General features: G+C 52.9%; 4 protein-coding genes across 4 annotated transcripts; 2 read left to right on the top strand and 2 right to left on the bottom strand.

The window, feature by feature from the left end:
* Positions 1 to 84: 84 nt before the first annotated feature.
* fmaE (monooxygenase fmaE) lies at positions 85 to 3036 on the bottom strand (the record flags this gene model as incomplete). The annotated part of the gene is made up of 8 exons (XM_025709069.1): positions 85 to 1146; positions 1168 to 1386; positions 1411 to 1542; positions 1564 to 1575; positions 1600 to 1663; positions 1718 to 1847; positions 1882 to 1961; positions 2237 to 3036. 8 exons carry the CDS (start codon positions 3034 to 3036, stop codon positions 85 to 87), a joined length of 2499 nt encoding a protein of 832 aa, XP_025559633.1.
* A 1160-nt stretch (positions 3037 to 4196) lies between these two features.
* On the bottom strand, positions 4197 to 5468 carry BO88DRAFT_470042 (NmrA/HSCARG family protein; the record flags this gene model as incomplete). Its single annotated transcript, XM_025711641.1, has 5 exons — positions 5388 to 5468; positions 4834 to 5319; positions 4573 to 4762; positions 4335 to 4504; positions 4197 to 4274 (listed from the first exon to the last, which is right to left on the bottom strand). Exons 1-5 carry the CDS (start codon positions 5430 to 5432, stop codon positions 4197 to 4199), a joined length of 969 nt encoding a protein of 322 aa, XP_025559632.1. The 5' UTR covers positions 5433 to 5468.
* Positions 5469 to 6459: 991 nt separating this feature from the next.
* Positions 6460 to 7679, top strand: BO88DRAFT_428223 (alpha/beta hydrolase; the record flags this gene model as incomplete). Its single annotated transcript, XM_025709068.1, has 2 exons — positions 6460 to 7521; positions 7572 to 7679. The coding sequence occupies 2 exons, from the start codon at positions 6460 to 6462 to the stop codon at positions 7677 to 7679; spliced, it is 1170 nt and encodes a 389-aa protein (XP_025559631.1).
* Positions 7680 to 8611: 932 nt separating this feature from the next.
* BO88DRAFT_470020 (acetyl-CoA synthetase-like protein) lies at positions 8612 to 12167 on the top strand (the record flags this gene model as incomplete). Its single annotated transcript, XM_025711640.1, has 6 exons — positions 8612 to 9033; positions 9096 to 9254; positions 9365 to 9496; positions 9546 to 10576; positions 10604 to 11967; positions 12022 to 12167. The coding sequence occupies exons 1-6, from the start codon at positions 8731 to 8733 to the stop codon at positions 12165 to 12167; spliced, it is 3135 nt and encodes a 1044-aa protein (XP_025559630.1). The 5' UTR covers positions 8612 to 8730.
* Between the last annotated feature and the right edge of the window lie 384 nt (positions 12168 to 12551).

Raw genomic sequence — 12551 nt, 5'->3', positions numbered from 1 at the left:
GCCGCTAGGAAATACTAGGCTGGGTAGATATCGCAAGTGTAGGACAGTGTACGTCAAGGCATAGTAAGTTACAATATCATCACACTAGATCGGAACAGGCTTTTCGTAATCTGAAAACCTCGCCTTGAACGCACGCATGCATGACCATTCCGACGCCCATTTGACCGAGCCTAGCACGTCTGCCGGGGATGCTGCATCATCCAAATCCTCTGCAGTTGGGGCCAACATTTGCTTGAGTAGCGAATGTCGTTGAGTCAAGTCCTGCAGCATGCGACTGGGCGCGAATTCATCCTCTTGAGACGAACCCGACTCTGCATCTTCTGGCACGTTGACTGCCGGATCAGCCAGCAATTCCAAACGCAGCGTCTCCTCAGCCAGTGCGAGGATCCAATTCGAGTCGAATGGTCCCTCTCGATGCGGCCACGCACGCAGCAGCTTAATGGCTCGCCATCGGATGCGATAATCGCGAGAGACAATGGCCCCAAGGTACAAAGGCTGAACGACGCCCAGGTTGATACTGACGGTGGGACGCTCAGGGAACCGGTCCATAATCGACTCGGCAAATGAAACGATCTCCTCCAGGTCTGGTGTGAAGGAAGCCATGACGGCTTCGTTGTGTGCCTGTGTGTTTACTTCCAGAGACACCATAATGCCGAGGTATTGGAGGTGAAGAAGCTCGGCACTCCTCTGCTCTTTGCGGTCCAAAAGATGGTACGAGGTCCGGTAAAATGGCTCGAACGATTGCCAGAAACGTGATGCGAGAGAGCGGGCCCGCAGCCGGTTTGACTGAATGGTGCCGTAGTTGCGCGCAATTTCCTGCTCCGACATCCCCATACATGAGTTCTCCAAACGATACGCCGCACTCGTGACAAGGTTGAAGGCAGCGCAGGCATCCTCTAGGGTGGAAAAGGGGGCCGACGAAGTCGGTGCCAACTGCCACTCCCCGGGCAGGGAATCGATGCATAACAGAGGGCCCCCAACTCCATAGTGAGCGGAGATGATGTCGATTTGCGCAAAGGCCGCAACCAGACACCGTTCAACGCGCCCCTGCCGAGGTGTGGGCGCCACCAATTCTCGCTCCGCCTGAAGCTCGCGGAGGATGCGCAGGCCACTTTGAAGATGGGTGAAGGCATCGTCGTAGTGCCCCTGCAGCAAGTCACACAGAACGAAGAGCAAACAGCAGAGCAGGGTTACGTTGCGCAATCGGGGATCGGGCGAGGCCCGGCGCCTGGTGAGGGTCTGAAAGGCGCGGCCCAGCTGCTCTTGCGCAAAGCGCAGCCAGGGGCCTTCATACGTCGCGGGCAGGTTGGCAGCCAAGGGCATCCCTCGGGCTTCTGCGTCTTGGTGAATGGCGCTGAGGGCCACGGTCGCATGATAGACGGCTGGCTCCGACTGCCCCATCTGCAGGACTAGGTGCTGCCAGAGAGAGGAGTCGTACATCTCGCGGAAGGTAGGCACCGTATGGTATTGGAAGTAAGAGAAACAGCGGCGTTCATCGGATGTGATGGTCCATCGAAAGCCACTCCCCAAGTCAGCGCTGATCTTGGACCACGAGTCCTTCACCAGAGGCAGCCTCTGCAGTTCGTAGCCATCGCAAACGCGACCGGTGGAGGTACATCTATGACATGCGCCGGGGGTTTCATCACATTTCACACGGCGAGCCCTGCCCCGAGTCAGTAGCAGCAGATGTGAACTTGGGTCGTTCTCGTAGACCTACCGACAAGTGCGACATCCGGTTCTCGATCTCTTGCAACCGGATCGACGGCGCATAGATTCCGAACGGAATGGTACCAGCGTGTTGGAACTGTCCATGCTCCTATCGACGGGGAGGCTCAATCGGGGGTTTGCTGTTTCAGAGTCCTGGCGATACGCCAGGGGAACCAAAAGGTCGAGTCATGCCTAGAAAAACTAACGTGGCTAGCAGAGGATAGGCCAGCGGATCGTGGTCGGACCCAAAATGTCTGGAATGTGATTGATTGGCATCCAGACATCTGCCGTCTAGCGCGGCCACTAAAACCACCGCAGCAGGCTCGAAGGAAGTTAGTCCGCTCTAGTTTCTTCCTGGGGGATTAAGGATCCGGGCGAAGCAATGAGAGACAAATTGAGTGCACATCATGGGATTACGATAGATAATGGGCTAAATCGAAGAGATCACAAAAGTGAGAGGAGAGGTGCATGGATTTCCTGCGCTGATAATCTTGTAGCTGCCGATCACAGGCCCTCCGGTTGGTTATACATATCGTCGTGCTCCTTTTCACGACCCTCCAAGCGTGTCAACTGCAGCCGCTTACTGGCCGACCGTAAGACACCGTCACGCGCGTCAACCAACGGTCGCACCCATTGCTCAACCACTCCAGTATTCTTCTCCTTGTCAGCCTGAGTCTGCACGGGAAACCAGGTATCGGCCAGACCCGTCGGCCACCCATTAATGTAGATATTTTCCCAGTTTCCGCGGGGCACCAGATAGGTTTCATGGTAAATGGCCAGATGCGGATGATCCTTGGCGATGCGAGCCCACCAGCGCACCCCTTCCATGTGGATCTCATCGTGGGCGAACTGATGGAGAGCAGCGTAGTCGCGGAGGTAGAAGAGGGTCATAGACTCATTACCCGCTGCACTGTCGCTCTTCAGCCAGTGCGAGGAGCCCAATAGACCGTACTTGACAGGGTTGGCGCGCATGTCCCGTCGCATCTTATCGGCACTGTCGCCCAACTCCTTCATGCCTGGGGCGAGCAGCCCGAGAGGATGGTGGCAGCGTGCACCCAAATGGAAGACCACGATAGACTCGCCCGCCGGTTCACTGCCAAAGGTGCCATCGGGCCGGGGATACTGAGCACTGCGCTTGATAGGGATGGATCCTGCCAGGTACCGGTTGGGGGTCAGGTGGCAGGCCATCAGCAGATGGTCCATGGTTCTGTAGAGGAGGATCGCCGCGGTTGGAAGCAGGGAGAGGGAACCCAGCAGTAGAAATGCACAGCCTTGCACGAGCCCGCCCAGGAGGAGCCACGAGGAGAGGGTAAGGTTGTCGCGAACCATGGGCGAGAAAGAGCTCGCGGAGTCGGGCAGGGGAGTCGGGCCATCGCCACGGTCGCGTGGGACAGCTCGGGGTGGGAGGAGCGGTTTGAAGGTAGCCATAGTGTGATGATGGGTAAATGGATGTCACTTGGGATATCACTGACTCCCATGTGGCTCAGGGTTGGATTTATAGGGCACTGAAACGTTGGGTCAGATGGCATCGGGCAGTGCCCATCCTTCGCTGACCTGTTCCACTTTTCCACTTAAGGCATTGATTGTTGGTGGCTGTGGCCGGGACCCCACAGGAGCAGACGGAGTGACAAATGACAGGCGCCTCGACCGTAAGCAATCCTGCGGATGGAAGTGAAGGGATCCGCCCGTGAATCATGCCCAGCAAGTATTCCATCTTTTTCATTATCTGCGAGCGACAAGTGCGTTGGGGCTCTCGTATTCCGAAAGGCAGGCCACTCAGAGTGGATGGGTGGACCAAGATGCACCGCTACGAATGACAATTGTGTAGGGACAATGCAGGACTCTGGAAAAAGTAAGGGCATGATGAAAGATGAAGAAGAGCATGACGATGCGAATCATGAGGAACCAGTTACACCGCAGGAAATGGAATGCTGAACCGGTCCGGGAATCCAAGTATTCGGCATGTAGGTGGTACGGAAGAAAAAGTTACTTCTGATCCTTTCAAATCAAAAGAAACCTCTAAAAGTCCATTACCATGCACTGTGTAACCGTTTGGTCTACTTTTGTGCTACTGCATGTCTGTACACGAGTATAACCAGTCAGTCTCGTTAGTGGATCCTCTGCGGATCCTCTCAAGGCTTATCGGTCAGGCTTACCTTGGTATCCGGCTGGGTGTGGTCCACTCTTGGGAAAAAAGGTCCGTTCTGCTAAATTTACAGTCTACTGCTTCTGCTGATACACTCTTAAATAGAGGACGCATGGTTGTCAGTTCATTAAGAACTCTTTAAGTCATTGAATAGGGTCTCTGTTCTCCCCCGATCGGTTTCTTCGGATAAATATTCTTCCGGTATTGCCTTAGGCAGAGAGGGGATGGGCAGGAAATATATTATCTGTGACATATGAATATATCAAACTCGTGGAAGGGCTCTCTGATATCTATATCCCAGACATATAGACCTTACCATGGCTGCCTCATATGCTGACATGCATCAGGAAGCCCTCATGTTGGCAAGAATGTCATTCTCTTCTAGGAACTCCGCCCACGACTGAAGGCGAAGACCTGGAATCTGCGTTGTGTCGATTAGTTCCCGTGTATTGGTCAGTTTTATTTAGAAGGTTCTACGTACCTCTTTGGCCTGGATGTATTCTGATGCATCACACACGTTTCCAAACTTCTCAAACATCAAGAGCTGCTCGGTATAATCCAGAGCAATCTTAGGAGATAGACCTTGACTCTCCAGCTTCTTTTGATGCTCATCGGGACTTATCACATGGTACATTGTCTGCAACCCATATTCTGGAATATTGTCCGTAAGTCCAACAGGTCATGCAACGCCAGATAGAAAGTTGGGTAGGGGTAGTTACTTTTACCAATCATGGCTTGCTTCTCTGCCTCCGAAATGGCTTCACTATAGAAAGCCACGGTCTTCGTGAAGTACGTGACTCCATCTTCCAGGATTAGTCGGACAAGCTTGCCTGTGTCACGAATCGATCCGTTCGGCATGACAGTGGACGGGCTGTGTGGCAAGTACATATGATACACGCCTTGCGCATCCTAGAATCGCCTGGTAAGATTGAATGCCAAGTATCAAGTATGTGGTAATCGGGTAAACGAGGTAGACCAACAGGCTGGGAGAGGTAGCGCTCGGGATGAGACAGACAGTTCTCAAAATAATTGGGAAAGAGCACAACCGTAGTCTTGCCCCACAACTCTGGATACTGCTGCTGTATGTAGTCTGCAACTAGACTCTTGCTCTTCCAGTGGTGAATGTTTTCCAAGATACCGCCGGAAGCTTTCTCGGGATCTGGGAGTGAGCTCCAGATGAAATGTTCAATGGTTGAGGTTTGAGCTGCAGCATCAATGATGGTTCGACCCTGGATAGCTTCTGCCTGTGCTGACCGTGTTGCCCAAAAGTCTGTCATAGCAAAGACGGCATCGGCATTGGTAAATGCCCGAAGCAGGGCGTCGATGCCGGCATTTAGATCAAACGGCTGAACTTCTGCCCCCAGTTCTGCCAACTCTTGTGCTGCTGGCTTGCTCGGATCGCGCGTCAAAGCCCTGACGTGGTACATGTCCGGGCTTTTCAAAAGCTCCCTAGCGACAGGACCACCCTGGAGATTTATCAGCGACCAGAATAATTATACTGCACTATTTAGCAAAAGCTAAGCATGCGACTGACCTGTGAGCCCGTGGCGCCGATGACAACAACAGTGCGACGAGACATGCTGAGAACTTGTAATAGAGGAACGACGGAGGAAGGCTTATACTGGTAAGATCTGAGAATATGATGGGGAAGCTGAAAGATACGGCTTACTACATGCTCACCGGTCAGATATATAGTGGTTGAATGAACTGGAGGGGCTGCTCATGTGTTCGGTCTTCGGCTTATCGGTCTCATCGGGGGCCCGAAAGGCTGGAAAAATGGACTGGATATACGAGATAATCAAGGTACATTAGCTCCGGTTGAACAATCCGGATCATAACTGGCTATGAACAAGCTTTGATACCAAGGTGGAAATAATTCCACTAGATATGGTGGCATTCCATTGGGAATCGCAATGGGGACAGCGAGAGGGAGTACTAAATACCAATAGTAACCTAAGTGGTCAGTTGTGATATATAAAGTTCGTCGGTAGTACTTAGTAGCTGGTCGCAGGATAGCGAAAAGAAAGTGGGCGGTTGGCTACCACTGATTCTTAGTACTGGTGCCTGTCCAGCATGTGAAGGACTGAGATATATCATCCCATGACAATCAAATACTGCAGGCATAATGTGCTACCACTGCTACGTCGCTTCTTGTGCCGGCTGTCTTACCCGGGATTGACTGTCTTGGGGCGCGTTCCTTTGATGCCCCAGGCATCAACGAGGCCTTGCCAGCTGCCGGTCCTTTGTTCCGTAGGTTCTTGCCCTTTGTTTGCTCCCATCTCTCATCGGACGAAGAAGTTAGAGTAGTACTCACGACCAACCAGAATCTCTTCACTCGACGACAATCATGACATACTATGGGACTATGTCTCCCATACCAGCTATGTAGATAGCAGCCGCGATGGGGTTTTCGGGATGGTACACAGGGGACCGCAGCGCAGCCAACCTGACGGTCGCAAAAGCCGCCCGGCAGCACAAGGATGTCTGTTGTTATTCCTCACGATCCCTCCAGAAACCCCTTATTTCCCTTTCCCCCCAGATATTTGCACCCGTCCTACGATCTCTCCACCAGTCATCCGGGTGTTGAACCCGATAACGGCTTCATTATGCCAGCAAATGACCTTCTAGCCTCTCTACTCAAGAATGCTTCTATTTCAGCCGCCATTGCGGTCGGCTTATACGCGACGCTGTTGGGCCTACTGACAACGCAAACATTCCAATCCCACGTGGTGTATCTGCATGCCATCGAAATGACATGGTTTAAAGACCTCAATGTCCCTGAAACCTTTGGCTTTCTACGCAATCAGGTCACCCCTTTTACAATCCGGACCCCGGATGGGGAGCAGCTTTACGCCTGGCACATCCTGCCGGTGGAACTGTACCGCCAACACGAACAATCCCTGGTTGCAGAGCCCGCAGGATTGGTCTCCGATATAAACTCCCGGCTCTCCTTCCAGCTTCTGCGCGACGACCCTGACGCTCGCCTGATCTTGCACATGCATGGTGCCGGGGGCACGGTGGGTTCCGGATATCGCGTTCCCAACTACCGGGTGCTGTGCGCTGGCCAGCCGGAGAAGATCCATGTTCTCACTTTTGATTATCGGGGGTTTGGGCGGAGTACTGGTCAACCCTCGGAGGCGGGCCTGATCACCGACGCCCGTGCGGTGGTCGACTGGGCCATGACGGTCGCTGGCATTCCCCCCTCTCGCATTCTCATCTTCGGTCAATCTATGGGGACTGCCGTCAGCCTTGCCATCACCCGTGACCTTGCTGTCCAATCTCCACCCGTGGTGTTTGCTGGCACCGTGCTGGTGGCCCCGTTTGTCGATGTTGCGACGTTGGTTTTGACCTATCGTGTAGCAGGCATCATTCCGATCCTGTCTCCACTTGCGCGCTTCCCATGGCTTTTCGAATCCCTGCAGCGCTTTATTCGGGACAAATGGCTGAGCAAGGATCGCATTGCCGAGTACGTGCGGGCCAACGAACAGAACGGGAAAGGATACCACCTAACCATCATTCACGCGGAAGACGACTATGACATTCCTTCGCACCACAGCCAAGCCGTGTTCTGGCATGCAGTCCGAGGAACTGTACCTGGAGGCATCAGCTATGAAGAGCTAGAGCTTAGGAAACTAGACGCCAAAGTAGACCTTGGCGCTGCTGGCACTGTCATGGAATGGAAAACCGACAATGGTATCATCCGGGAGCAGATCCTAAGACTGGCTTGCATGATGCTATTATGGGGTATCCGGTAGTTACCATGGCCGTTATGCGTGCCTTCGAATCCGTAAACCCGACGTCGACGGGTTTGCTCCACGGAAACTAGGACCAACCGATATAGAATCAATGCAAAGGCCGCCGGGATAGGTTGGATGAACAGCAAAGGAGCTGACAGATTGTGCATAACTTGTTATCTTCCCGTAGAGCACTGTCAATTCTGAGCTGCTTCTAGCCTACTTAGAGCAGCGGACGACCGAACTACCACGTGCTATGGCTGCTAATAACAGACCTCTGCAGACGCTCTAGCATCATTGATAATGATAGCAACCAGCACTTTCATAATCACTTTGCGATTCATGTACAGTTAAGCTCCTAATACAAATAGTTAGAACATTTCTCTTAGCTGTGGGTCGTCCATGGTCTTCAAAGCGACCCAGGCGTTTCTGCCAAGTTAACAACCCTTGACTCCTCCAATCGCTGTCTACTTCCTCTTCCCCCCAAACACCCCTGTGAAAGTCACTGGATGCATGCTACACCTAGTGGCTATAATGAGGGGACAAACTCTTCGATTAGCTAGATGGCGATGTGATAGTGAATGATAAAGACAACCAAGTGGGGCTGGTCATTTTGTATTCGCTACTGTCCGATGATTGCCACGGGTGCTTTTGTTAAAGACCATGGGTTCACCTCGCCTTAATTGATTGGCCTTGGTCAATGGCAAGGATAGCCGCAGCTAGCTAGGGTATGTACATATGCCAAGTGAGTTGAATTAGCAGGTAATCCACGTTGATGGTCGGAACTGTTGGTTGGGACAAAGAAGACCTCTGTATGAATTTTGGTCATTGGTCATTCCAATACATACAAGGGCTGCTGAGAGATGACGGAAATTCCCTGACCCTCTTGCTTGGCCAACCCCAGCAAGGTGGTCCAGTCCAGTGCCATTTTCCTCTATCAACCTCTCCGTCCCCTTCACCACCCATATGTTCAGTGCCACGGTTAATACCGTACTTTCACCTTCCGTTTTGCATTTGGCCTTATAAAGAAACGGTTCTCCCCTGGTTGGGCTGGAATGACATCTTCATCGTCAACATCATCATAGCGATCAACGAAGTCTTATTCCTCCTTTGTCTCTTGTGACCCCAACTTCCCTGATCATCATGACAACTTGGACTCCCTCTCCCGGCTATGATCCGCGCTCAGAGCTACTTCCGAACATCTTTGACCACTATGCCCAGTTCAAGCCGGATGCCATCTATGCAGAATACCCGGTGAATCCCATGACTTATGAGGAAGGCTACAGGCCAATCACCTACAAAGCTTTGGCCAACGCTATCAATGGTGTCGCTGGCTGGCTGACGAAGACCCTGGGCCCTGGAACAGGAGAAACTCTGGCGTACCTTGGACCGAATGACTTGCGATATCCGGCATTGGTCTTGGGAGCAGTCAAGGCTGGATACTGTGTAGGATGGGCCTTTACGTAATGTGGTTTCCGGGGAACCTGCTGACATGCATGTATTGACAGATGTTTCTTACCTCGCCACGCAACAGTACAGTGGCCCACCAGTCGCTATTAACCAAACTGAAGTGCAGGACGCTGCTGGCTCCCTCACCACGGCCGCCATTCATCGCGGTAGTTGTCGAGGCCCACCCAGGGAAGGTCGTTGATGTCCCTAGTGTGGCGGTATACTCGCGACAGAGTATCCGGTCTTTCCCTATCACAAAACATACCCTGAAGCAGCACATGATTGATTGGCCATTTTGCACACATCGGGACCGACGGGCATTCCCAAGCCTATCATCTGGACCCATGACAGCGCTGTCAAGCACATGCACATGCAACGACTCGATATACCCGCTGGCTGCGAAGGCCAGGACAGCTGGGGGTTCGGCAAGCGCATGTATCTCTCTCTGCCTCCCTTCCATGTAAGCTTACCCAATGGTACCCCACTGCAAGGGTTGACTAAGTATGTAGGCCGCTGGACTAGGACACATCCTTTTCATTACCATGCCCGTTGATATCACCTTGATAATGCCTACTGCTGCCGGCCTTCCCAGCGCGACCGGTTTGGTAGCCGCGAAGAAGCACACCCCATTTGACTGGGCGATTATTGTACCGTCAATCGTACTGGAATTGTCCCAATCGTCTGATCTGTTGGAGTACTGTGGCAACCATCTGGAGTACATGATGTATTGTGGCGGAGATCTGCCCCAGCCTGTTGGGGACATAGTAGCCCGCAAGCTGAGAATTGTGAACAGCTATGGCGCTTCCGAGCTGGGGATTCTGAATGTGATCCACGCCACGGGTAAATGGGATCCTCTCAAAGACTGGCGCTATCTTCACTTTCATCCACAGCTGGGCGTTGAATTCCGGCATGTGTCTGGGGACAAGTATGAGGCGGTCATGGTGCGCACTCCAGAGCGCGAGGGTCACCAATTTCCCTTTTCAATTTCCCCCGACCGTCAGCAATATCATACCAACGACCTGATGCTGCGCCACCCGGATCCGGCCAGCTCAGACCTCTGGCGGCCATCTTCAAGGTTAGATGATGTGATTGTTTTCCTCAATGGCGATAAGACAAATCCCGTCTCGATGGAGGGACACATACTTGTTTCTCATACTGAGCTGACAGGGGCTCTGGTTGCGGGCGCACAACTCTTTCAAGCCGCTCTCATCGTTGAACTGGGCCGCTCAGAAGTAGGACTGAGCACGAGCGACCGGGCCGCTGCCATTGAAAGACTCTGGCCCAGCATACAGCAGGCAAACGAGGAGTGTCCAGCCCATACCCGTATCGCCAAGAGACACATTCTTTTCACCACTCCGGAGAAGCCCATGCTGCGTGCCGGAAAGGGCACCGTACAACGCGCAGGTACTTTGGCAACGTACGCAGCAGAGCTCAACGCCCTCTACGCGGACGCCGAGAAGCTTGCCCAGCATGACGCTGGCAAAATACACGGTCCCGGGGCCGTGGAAGATGTCGTCAAGGTTGCTGCGTTCATCCGCGCGTCTCTCCTGGCAATTACGGTTTGAAGTGCAGAAGTGTCCGACACAGAAATTTGGTTCACTCTAGGGATGGACTCGTTGCAGGCAATAACGATGACGCGTGTGCTTAAGCAAGGTCTCAATCTACCAACTCTCACACCTAACGTGATATATTTGCACCCCTCGATAACGGAGCTTACCCAAGCAGTTCAACAGCTGGACATGCAGAGTAAACAGTCTACAGAAGTTCAACAACATGGTCTCCTTCAAGAGCGGGGCGAACTGCTGGAGCTATATACCAGTCAAATCGAACAGCTCAGTCCTGCCGCCATTTACTCTGCCAACACCACAAGCCCCGCAAAGCACACTGTGATCCTTACCGGCTCCACTGGCCAGCTAGGAACTTATATACTGGATGCGCTCCTGAGAGACCCCTCTGTGCCGCACGTCCACTGCCTGAACCGAGGCGATGATGCACATGAGAGACAGCAAAACCGCATCAAGGAGTATGGCCTCACCCCACAGGCTGAGAACGAAGGACGTTTAAGCTTCTGGACCGCGGACCTAAGCCAGGACGGCGATCTGGGTCTCGAGCCCAATGTCTACACCCAGTTGCAGCAAACCGCCACCCTAATTATCCACAACGCCTGGACCGTGAACTTCAACCTCCCCCTAGCAACCTGCAAACCCCACATGCAGGGCGTGGTAAATCTGATCAACTTCGCGACCCGCAGCCCACAATCTCCCCATCTATTCTTCCTGTCATCCATCAGCTCGGTCATGGGCCATCGTAACAGCGAGTCTGGCCTGATACCAGAAACCGTCCTTTCCACCACCACTCCTGCCCCGAATGGCTACGCTAACAGTGAATACATTGCCGAACATCTGCTTGATTACGCTGCGAAGCAGCAGGAAGTGCAACAAAATAGCCCCGAACAAGCACGAGCTGCCCCATCCTTCTCCTTCGCTCGAGTGGGCCAAGTCGCAGGCGCTGTGCGATCTCCCGGCCTCTGGAATCGCGCCGAGTGGTTCCCAAGTCTTGTTCAGAGCTCACGACACCTTCAAGCTCTCCCCGATACCCTGGGTCTGATGGACCGGGTTGACTGGGTACCTGTTGATCTTCTAGCCGAAGTACTGGTTGAGCTAGCTCTTGTCGGTGCTGCCGATAATCATGGCTGCTCCTCGGCTACCGGTTCGCCGCCGGCGGTCCAAGTTTATCATCCCGTCAACCTCCAACCCCAATCCTGGGATTTGATACGGCCCGTCGTGGCCGACGCGCTTTTCATCAAGAACAGAGACAGCACCGGAAAGACGATTGAGACCATCCCATTGCGCGAGTGGGTGCAGAGTGTCCGGCATGACATCGAGGCAGCCAGTTCCCGCTTCTCGGCGGATGCTGAGAATGAGAACTTGGGTGAAAAGGGGCTGTAGGCGCTGTTGCAGCAGAACCCGGCTGCCAAATTGTTAGATTTCTTTCAAGATTTAGAGACGGAGCAGACTCAACTAATTGTCTTTGAGTCGCTGCACACTGCAAAGATGAGTAAGAAGTTACACGAGGTGGAGGGGGTACGGCCTGAGTGGCTGAGGAAGTGGATTGCGGAATGGTTGGCGTAGGTTATTTGTTTGGATAGAGAGGACTTCTATTCCTGTTTGAGAGAGCTGCTGCGTAAAATGACTTCGTAGGACAGGATCTTTTCCCTCGAGCTTGCGCCCCTATTCGGCTCAGGTCTAGTAGCTGCTATCATAGGTTGTTAATAAACTGGGTTTAGGAGTGATATCGCACGCTATACCACATGGCCGAGACCGATTGTTCCCTGTCACATTTTGTTTTCCGGATTCTATAAGTACACCAATTGCCAAAGGGTTTTATAGAAGGTAACTGGAATGTATAAATTGTGTAACATAAGTCACTCTCCCTTGGGGCCAAGTTCTCGCCGATGTAAAAATAGACAGTGGGTAGACCAGGCCCAATGTGGAGTTGCATAGCAATTTGCCAAA

Source organism: Aspergillus vadensis (assembly GCF_003184925.1).
Source record: "Aspergillus vadensis CBS 113365 unplaced genomic scaffold BO88scaffold_23, whole genome shotgun sequence".
Taxonomy (NCBI): Eukaryota; Fungi; Ascomycota; class Eurotiomycetes; order Eurotiales; family Aspergillaceae; genus Aspergillus; species Aspergillus vadensis.
The sequence above is the reverse complement of the archived record's forward strand: the minus strand, read 5'-3'. Positions and strand labels throughout refer to the sequence as shown.